The sequence below is a fragment of the Cetorhinus maximus genome, chromosome 25 (genome assembly GCF_964194155.1).
Source record: "Cetorhinus maximus chromosome 25, sCetMax3.hap1.1, whole genome shotgun sequence".
In the NCBI taxonomy this organism is placed as follows: domain Eukaryota; kingdom Metazoa; phylum Chordata; class Chondrichthyes; order Lamniformes; family Cetorhinidae; genus Cetorhinus; species Cetorhinus maximus.
This window is the reverse complement of record NC_135903.1, coordinates 1,652,452-1,662,593: the sequence shown is the minus strand read 5'-3', so window position 1 is coordinate 1,662,593 and position 10,142 is coordinate 1,652,452. Positions and strand designations below refer to the sequence as shown.

The window sequence follows — 10,142 nt, the reverse complement described above, 5'->3', positions numbered from 1 at the left end:
TTCCATGAAGCTACAGAAAAGTCATGACAAAAGTGAATCTGAAAGTTAAACTCATAAGTTCACCAAATAAAAATGTATTGGAGCAAAGCTCCTACTCTTCTTTTCAGCAGAGTTGAAAGTTAACACAAAAGCTTCATCAATGTTCTTGCAAATCCTCCCATTGACAATGAAACCTTCCAGTGTATTGAATTGTGCAACAAATGTATGTTATCATTTTTGCAGAATTGTTATGCTCAGTGACAAAATCTAATTTAACATACATCTTAAAAAAAACACTAGTAATAGGCCAATAACGCAGTAAAATAAAGATTTACATTAATATATCTTGAATATCCAAAAGTGGTATTTAATGTTTTTACATGGTGACTTACATAGATGACCACAGCAGTTGTTTTGCAAAGAGCAAATAAAGACTGTATCTACAATTTGAGTGAAGTTACTGCTGAATTTATTTACATCAGCAAGACGTTACAGCAAACGTACAAAATGCAACTCAGTTTAAAAAAAAAATTACAAAATCTGTAGGTAGTCAGGCATTATCACAACATGCCCTATTTATCATTTACTGACAGGCAACGCTGAAGTCACAGACTCCACAGAGTGAAACGTGAGAAGCTCACAGTAGAACGCATTCTGCTGAAATGATCTACTTTGTGTAGGTTCCATCATCGATTTCAATAAGCAACATAAATGCTTAGTGATTACTTCTGTGATGTGCATCATCTTTGCATATGTGTGAATATTACAGATCATTGGTATCCAAATGGAGCATCCAATGTCTTGATTATTTGTGTACATTGTTGACAGAAGAAACTACATGCAGTGAGATGGATACTTCAACAGTTAAACACTGGAACAGACTGGATGTTTGTAAAGATAATGATTCATTATGGGTACCATTAACCAGCCCATGCAATTACAGGATATCATAAAGGCATTCAAACAAATTTCAGTAATGCCACTTTTTGAAATGCACTGATCAGACCGAGTTTATGCGGTTTATGAGTAGTTTATTCTGCTGGGACCTTGGTCTGTCAGGTCTTGTCTGAACATCCAAGCTTTCAGCTATCCCTTGTAGAAGTGTTTTCACTTGTCCAAGAGCCCCATTTCTTTAATCTTGAAGTAGAAAAACTTCTCCAGCATGTTGGCACATTTGCAGTACTCGCTCTCAGGAGGGTTATACTCGCGGCAATTTGTGATGATACGTTGGACATCGGCGATAAATAACTTCTTGGAAACATAATAACGATTCTTTAGCCGGTCACTCATACTCTTTAAATCTGAGGCAAAAACAAGGATCAATATAGCCATCATATCCACATAGTATGAGTTTCTTTTGCAATTTATATGAAAATAAAATATAGGGAATAAGAAAATCTAAAAATGGTAAATACTTATACTTTGCAGCTTGTGCAAGTTGGCATTTTCCACAATGTAAAATAAGATACATAACTTAAGATGTGCTGAATTCATAGGTGAAAAAGAGTGGCCAAATTTACATTCTTGTATACAGTCTAACTGCCCCATTTTGGTTAACTGCTATAATTTAGGAAGGGAACTGTTGCTACGTTAGTGTAGTTATAGGCCTCAGGACAGACCCGAAGCAAGAATGAAAATGATGTTTAAGTGTCATTCTCTCTTTACAAAAACAAAACCAATGAAAAGGCTCATCAAGAGATAAGCTGCCCAGCAGGATATAAATTGGCTCAAATTCAAATGAATTGCTGTTGATTGGAACAAATTCTTAAGATAAGCTACCTCACAAAGTGGCTATTGCTTTTGAAACTTTTTCTTTAGTAGATTCTCATTAATAAGCTTAAAAAAAGGACAGCGTGGCCCAGCTGATTAATGTTGGGTCAAGTAGAACCCGCTACAGGTCACCACAATCATAATCACAGAGACTAACTGTATTAATGCTCAAACATCACAGAACAGTAATCTGAATAAATGCAAATAGCTAATTAAAAGTTAAATTGCACTGTATGTAGGGCCAATTATTTAAGTACTTTATATATCTACTTTACAACAAAGGTGAAAGAGTTAAAATGAAAACCTTGTGCAATTACATAAACATACCGATTGGAAACCGAATAATTTCATAGTAATCTGGAGCCTCGGACTTCTTCACTGGTTCCATGAAAGGCCAAGCGCTAGGATGGCTCTGTTAAAGAAAAATAGTTTATATGAGATTGTGAGTACCAGGAAATAGAATTTCAGTTCTTTATTTTGGAGGGAAGTATGCAAATAAATAGAACTAAAACATACTATGTGATACAGCAAGTTTTACCACAGTGCAGTGAAAGATGGATCTGGCTCTGCCTCTGCAATTCCCTACACTGTAGGTACACCACCTTAGCAGTGTTATCACGGAGAGGTGCCCAGCAGAAACTGATTACTTGCTCACAGTAAAGAAAACCAAAGTTACCGTGGGTTTCACTCAAGTACAATCTGGCTTGCAACCAGTTCCACATTCTAGATGCAGAGCAGCATTGGTGGCATCCTGAGAGGTTATCTGCTCACTATCTCAGCTAGAATGTGTTGCTTAAAAGCCCAAACAAGAATGTAAGGAAGAAGGAGCTGTAAAGTCTTGACTTTAGAGGCTTTGTTTAAAATTTATTTTTACACGGGGTGTAGGCATCACTGGCAGCATTTATCGCCCATCTCTAGTTGTCCTTGAGAAGGTGGTGGTGAGCCACTGCCTTGAACCGTTGCAGGCTACACTGTTGTTGGGAAGGAAGTCTCAGGATTTTGACCCAGTGACAATGAAGGAATGGCAAGATGGTTCCAAGTCAGGATGGTGTGTGGCTTGGAGGGCAACTTGAAGGTGTTGGTTTTTCCATGCATCTGCTGCCCTTTTCCTTCGAGGTGGTAGAAGTCACAGGTTTTGAAGGTGCTGCCGCAGCCGCCTTGTGTGAATTTCTGCAGTGCATCTTGAAGATGGTATACACTGCTGCCACCCAGCTTTGGTGGTGGAGAGAGTGTTTTTAGGCTAGTGGATAGGGTGCCAATCAAGTGGACTGCTTTGTCCCAGATGGCGTCAAGCTACAAGTGCTGTTGGAGCAGCACTCGGCCGGGGAAATGGAGAGTATTCCATCATACTCCTGACTTGAGCCTTGTAGATGGTGGACAGGCTTTGAAGAGTCAGGAGGTAAGTTACTCTCCAGCGCTCCCAGCCTTTGACCGACTCTGGTAATCACAGTATTTATATGGCTGGTCTAGTTCAGTTTCTGTCAATGATAACCCCCAGGATGTTGATGGAGGAGGATTCAGGAATGGTAATACCAGTGATGTCAAGGGGAGAAAGGTAACATTCTTTCTTGTTGGAGATGATTATTGCCTGGCACTTGTGTGGCGTGAAGGTAACTTGCCGCTTAATTTAAAACTAAATGGTTTGCAACCTGTGGTGGTTATGACTACAAAAGAACATCGGTAACCGAATGAATAATTGAATGTGCTGACCATCAGAATATTTTAACAGATTGAACTTTGAGAGATAACTCAGTACGCTTAACTGCTTGATACTACTGCTACCAGTTAGCACAGAAAATATTTACTTCAACTGATTCAGAAAATAGATGAGGTACAGGTTTCATGGTTATATATTTTAATCCTTTTAATTCAATATCACCTTGGATAATTTGTATCTTCTAGTGCAAAAGCAATGACTCAATTATATCAGTGCTCAATTTCAGAAATCTAGAGATCAATAACATAGCTGTGTTGTTCACATTAACAAGGATTATTAAAAATAATCCTTTAACCATATCCTAGGTGTATCCTATGTACTCTCTTCTCACAACCTTTATTTGGGCCAGTAGATTTTTCAAAGAGTTGTGCAGCTGATCTGGATCCTTCAGTTCTTTTCTAAAAAACAAAGCAGAAATAGGTTATGATTCTAATTTTTTATTATTATTCATTCATGGGATGGGGGCGTCACTGGCTGGGCCAGCATTTATTGCCCATCGCAAATTGCCCTTGAGAAGGTGGTGGTGAGCTGCCTTCTTGAACCGCTGCAGTCCATGTGGTGTAGGTACACCCACAGTGCTGTTAGGGAGGGAGTTTCAGGATTTTGACCCAGTGACAGTGAAAAAAATGGTTAAGTAGTTTTAAGTCAGGATGGTGAGTGACTTGGAGGTGAACTTGCAGGTGGTGGTGCTCCCGTGTATCTGCTGTCCTTGCCCTTCTAGATGGTAGTGGTCGTGGGTTTGGAAAGTGCTGTCTAAGGAAGCTTGGTGAGTTGCTGCAGTGCATCTTGTCGATGGTACACACACTGCTGCCACTGTGCCTTGGCGGTGGAGGGAGTGAATGTTCATAGATGGAGTGCCAATCAAGCAGGCTGCTTAGTTGTGGATGGTGTCAAGTTTCTTGAGTGTTTCTGGAGCTGCACTCATCCAGGCAACTGGAGAGTATTCTTGTCATGAAAATATAATAATTTTCATAATATTCCTGGACCACTGGGACCTGTACAAGCGGGACGGTCTACATTTGAACCACAGCGGGACTAACGTCCTTGCGGGAGGGTTTGCTAGTGCTGTTGGGAGGAGTTTAAACTAATTCAGCAGGGGGAGGGGACACAGAATGTTAGCAGAATAGGGTCAGATCATAATACAGTAAAACAATCAAGTCAGAGGGAGTACAGCTGCAATAAGCTTCAAAGGAGTAAGGCAAGGCTGGATGGCCTCTACTTTAATGCCAGGAGTATTACAGGTAAAACGGATGAGTTAAGGGTGAGGATTGACACGTGGAATTATGATATAGTAGCCATCACTGAGACGTGGTTGAGGGAAGGGCAGGATTGGCAGCTCAACATTCCGGGATATAGAATCTTCAGGAGAGACAGGGGAGGGGGTAAAAGAGGAGGAGGCGTTGCATTATTAGTTAAGGAGTAAGTTACTGCAGTAAGGAGAGATGATATCTTGGAGGGGGCATCGAATGAAGCTTTGTGGGTAGAGCTTAGGAATAAAAAAGGGGCAACCACATTATTAGGTGTTTAGACCCCCAGATAGTCCACGGGAAATTGAGGACCAAATATGTGCACAATTTGTGGAGTTGTGTAAAAACAATAACAATAGGGTAATTATATTAGGTGATTTCAACTTTCCCAACATTAATTGGGATAGACATAGTGTTAAAGGCTTCGATGGAGTGGATTTCTTGAAATGTGTACAGGAGAACTTTTAAGGTCAATATGTAGAGGGTCCAACAAGGGACGGCGCATTACTGGACCTAATTCTGGGGAATGAAGCCGGACAGGTGGTTGAGGTGGTGCTGGCGAGCATTTTAGCGATAGCGACCACAACATTGCGCTGCCTGGGAGGGTGGTGGGGGCGGGTTGCCTCACATCCTTTAAAAAGTACCTGGATGAGCACTTGGCACATCACAACATTCAAGGCTATGGGCCAAATGCTGGTAAATGGGGTTAGGTAGGTAGGTCAGGTGTTTCTCAAGTGTCAGTGCAGACTCGATGGGCCGAAGGGCCTCTTCTGCACTGTGATTCTGTGAATATTGTGATTTATTTTAAAGATAAGTTAATAATGAGGTTTGGATTAGTTTCTCTGTGTGGATGTGTGTGTGGGGGTTTTAAGTGAATTGCAGACAGCTGGTCTGGAGCTTCTGAGTTATCAAAAGAGAAGCTAGGTTTGAAATGCTAAATACATAAACATGGCTGGGGTTTTAGAGTGTGAGGTGTTAAGAGCATTTGCATTTTTAGATAAATCAGAGTCGTGAATTTCAAAAAGATGGTGGAGTGTTGCACCTAGCCAGCAGAGGCTGGGCCAAACAGTGTGTTTATTTTCCCCCAAGGGTTACTGATGGTATAAGTGCTGTGGAAGATTTATATTATGGAAGAGGTAAAGTTGCGGGGACATTTTGGGACAATGGGTTTTACATTAAAAAGAGAGAAGCATGTATAAAGGAGCTGAGGTTATGTATGGGCAGAGGGCATCCTAAGATCTGGCAAGTATGAAAAGCCTCCAGCTTCTATGCATCAAGCTGATGTCTACAGGAACCGAAGCTGGGAGGGCTCATTGTGAGTATCCCTGTCCAGGGTGTTGCGTGCTTTGCTTGGGTCTGTTCAAATCTATCTTGTATTACTGTTGCCTTAACGGAGGTGTAATTGGGAGTCAGATTAATTAGGGGAGCTAAGAGTTATCATGGTAGTAATTTTTAGACCTATGTATGTGCTTAAAATCTTTTATTTTATTAAAAAAATGTTTAATTTAGTTTTGTAAAAAAAACTTTAAGACTTGGTGGACTTATTACTATTGAATTCAAGGCATGCATTTGAAATAAAATATAACTTGCAAAAACAGTTGTGCCAGCTGTTTCAAGTTTCCTCTGGGATTTGAGCAGCTCAGCATTTACCATCTGCTGTGCCATAACAATTCCATCACACTCCTGACTTGTGCATGGTGGACAGGCTTTGGGGAGTCAGCATGAGTTACTCGCTGCAAGATTCCTAGCCTCTGACCTGTTCTTGTAGCTACAGTATTTATATGGTCAGTCCAGTTCAGTTTCTGGTCAATATTAACCTCCAGGATGTTCATAGTGGGAGATCCAACGAGGGTAATGCCATGAATGTCAAGAGGCGATGGTTAGATTCCCTCTTATTGGAGATGGTCATTGCCTGGCACATGAGGCACGAATGTTATTTGTCACTTGTCAGCCCAAGCCTGGATATTGTGCAGGTCTTGCTGCGTTTGGACATGGACTGCTTCAGTACCTGAGGAGTCGCGAATGGTGCTAAACATTCTGCAATCATCAGTGAACATCCCCACTTTTGACCTTATGATGGAAGGTCATTGATGAAGCAGCTGCAAATGGTTGGGCCTAGGACACTACCCTGAGGAGCTCCTGCAGTGATGTCCCGGGACTGAGATGATTGACCTCGAGCAACCACAACCATCTTCCTTTGTGCTAGGTAACAGAGTTTTCCCCCTGATTTCCATTGACTCCAGTTTTGTGAGGGCTCCTTGATGCCATACTCAGTCAAATGCTTCCTTGATGTCAAAGGCAGTTACTTTCACCTCACCTCTGTAGTTCAGCTCTTTTGTCCATGTTTGAACCAAGGCTGTAATGAGGTCAGGAGCTGGGTGATCCTGGCAGAATCCAAACTGAACATCAGTAAACAGCTAAGCAAAAGCTGCTTGATAGCACTGTTGATGGCTCTTTCTGTCACTTTACTGATGACTGAGAGTAGACTGATCGGGTGGTAATGGGCTGGGATGCATTTGTACTGCTTTCTGTGTACAGGACATACCTGGGCAATTTTCCACACTGGGCAATTTTCCACATTGCCAGGTAGATGCCAGTGGTGTAGCTGTACTGGAACAGCTTGGCTAGCGGCGTGACAAGTTCTGGTGCACAAGTCTTCAATACTATTGCCAGAATATTGTCAGGACCTATAGACTTTGCAGTACCTAGTACTTTCAGTCATTTTTTGATATCACATGGAGTGAATTGAATTGACTGAAGACTAGCATCTGTGGTGCTGGGGACCTCCGTAGGAGGCTGATATGGATAATCCACTTGGCACTTCTGGCTGAAGATTGTTGCAAATGCTTCAGCCTCATCTTCTGCGCTGATGTGCTGGGCTCCCCCATTGAGCTTGGGGATATTTGTGGAGCCTCCTCCTCCGGTAAGTTGCTTAATTGTCCGCCACCATTCACAACTGGATGTGGCAGGACTGCAGAGCTTAGATCTGATTCGTTGGTTGTGGGATCGCTTATCCCTGTCAATCGCATGCTGCTTTCACTGTTTGGCATGCATGTAGTCCTGTGTTGTAGCTTCACCAGGCCGATACCTCATTTTTAGGTATGCCTGGTGCTGTTCCTGGCATGCCCTCCTGTACTCTTCATTGAAACAGGGTTGATGCCCTGGCTTGGTGGTAATGGTAGAGTGGGGATATGCTGGGCCATGAGGTTACAGATTGTGGTCCAGTACAATTCTACTGCTTCTGATGGCCCACACATCATGGTTGCCCAGTCTTGAGTTGCTAGATCTGATCGAGTGCTATCCCATTTAGCACGGTGGTAGTGCCACACAACATGATGGAGGATATCCTTAACGTGAAGGCGGGACTTCATCCCCTCAAGGACTGTGCAATGGTCACTCCCACCGATACTGTCACGGACAGATGCATCTACGGCAGGCAGGTTGGTGAGGATGAGGTCAAGTATGTTTTTCCCTCTTGTTGGTTCCCTCAACACCTGCCACAGACCCAGTCTAGCAGCTATGTCCTTTAGGACTCAGCCAGCTCGGTCTGTAGTGGTGCGATCGTGTCCCTCTTGGGCATTGAAATCACCCACCCAGAGTACATTCTGCACCCTTGCCACCCTTAGTGCTTCCTCCAATTGGTGTTCAACATGGAGGAGGTACTGATTCACCAGCTGAGGGGGGGACAGCAGTATGTGGTAATCAGCAGGAGGTTTCCTTGCCCACGTTTGACCTGATGCCATGAGACTTCATGGGGTCTGGAGTTGGTGTTGAGAATGCCCAGGACAACTCCCTCCCGACGACATACCAATGTGTCTCCATCTCTGCTGGGTCTGTCTTGCTGGCAGTTTGATACAACTGAGTGGCCTGCTAGGCCATTTCAGAGGGCATTTAAGAGTCAACCACATTGCTGTGGATCTGGAGCAACATGTAGGCCAGACCAGGTAAGGACAGCAGATTTCCTTCCCTAAAGGACATTAGCGAACAGGATGTTTTTTTACGGCAATTGATAATGGTTTCATGGTCATCATTAGACTTTTAATTCCATTTTTTTTCAAATCGGATTCAAATTACTCCATCTGCCCATTCAAACCCAGGCCCCCAGAATGTTACCCTGGGCGTCTGGATTATTAGTCGTGACAATACCACTATGCCCGATTAACATACATTAGATTGCAGACTAATACAATTTCAGTAGTGAAAGTTGGAAAATATATTTCATTGGTTGTCTGGCAGGTTCAACATTCATGCATGAAAAACTGTTGGTGTTAAGTGTAGCAGTATGAGTAATGAAAAATGAGCTGTGTTTCAGTGTTAAATATTCTTAAGTGTACATACATGTTATAAACTTTTAAGCCGCCAGGATGATTGACCAAGAGAGAAATCAATGACTCCCTATGAGGGGACATCACAGCAGTAAGACATGGATCATTCAGTTAGGATGGTAAGGATGGTATGAAAATAAAGCTTTACTTCGTTTCAGAGGAAGCAAAAAAAAAAAAGCAATAAATTTGCATGGTTCCTGCGCTCAAATATCAATAAACCTAAATATAGTGAAACCTAACATTAAAAGATTTATGTTTAAGGGGGTAACCATTAAATGTTTATGCACCAAAAACGTTTTGAAATTGGGTTTAAAAGAGGAAATGTTCAGTAACTCTCTTACATTAAACAGACATAACTAATGTTATATTTTTTGTTTATGTACCAATGCTCATGACATCACTGGAAAACTAACCGAGTTACTGCACGGCAAAGCAACTGGGGTTGAGTGTACAGAAAGATTAGTTATTATCCAGACCAGAAACTGAATTAACCACATAAATACTGTGGCTACAACAGCAGGTCAGAGGCTAGGAATTCTGCAGCGAGTAATTCACTTCCTGACTCCCCAAAGTCTGTCCACCACCAACAAGGCACAAGTCAGGAGTGTGATGGAATATTCTCCACTTGCCTGGATGAGTGCAGCTCCAACAATATAAGATGCTCAACACCATCTAGGACAAAGCAACTTGATTGGCACCCCTTCCACAAACATTCACTTCCTCCATCATTGCCAAACAGTTGGTAGCAGTGTGTACCATCTACAAGATGCACTGACCAAGGCTCCTTAGTCAGCACCTTCCAAAACCACAATCACTACCACCTAGAAAAACAAGGGCAGCAGACGCTTGGGAACACTAACACCTGGAAGTTCACCTCCAAGCCACTCACCATCCTGACTTTGAACTATATCATGGTTCCTTCACTGTCACTGGGTCAAAATCCTGGAACTCCCGCCCTAACAGCACTGTGGGTGTACCTACACCACATGGACTGCAGCAGTTCAAGAAGGCAGCTCACTGCCACCTTCTCAAGGGCACTTAGGGATGGCAATAAATGCTGGCCTAGCCAGCAATGCCCACAACCCGTAAATGAATAAAAACATC

General features: G+C 42.5%; 1 protein-coding gene across 2 annotated transcripts in view; it reads right to left on the bottom strand.

The window, feature by feature from the left end:
- Positions 1–325: 325 nt before the first annotated feature.
- kat2a (K(lysine) acetyltransferase 2A) overlaps positions 326–10,142 on the bottom strand; it is a 59,197-nt gene continuing 49,380 nt past the window's right edge. The window contains exons 16-18 of one of the 2 annotated variants that reach the window (XM_078529258.1): positions 3,801–3,864; positions 2,077–2,161; positions 326–1,280 (exon numbers count right to left, since the gene is read on the bottom strand). In XM_078529258.1, the coding sequence (XP_078385384.1) occupies positions 1,087–1,280; positions 2,077–2,161; positions 3,801–3,864 (343 nt within the window). In that variant the 3' untranslated portion in view covers positions 326–1,086. Of the gene's footprint in view, positions 1,281–2,076; positions 2,162–3,800; positions 3,865–10,142 lie in introns of those variants that run through there. The other variant, XR_013573376.1, reaches the window with a different exon arrangement.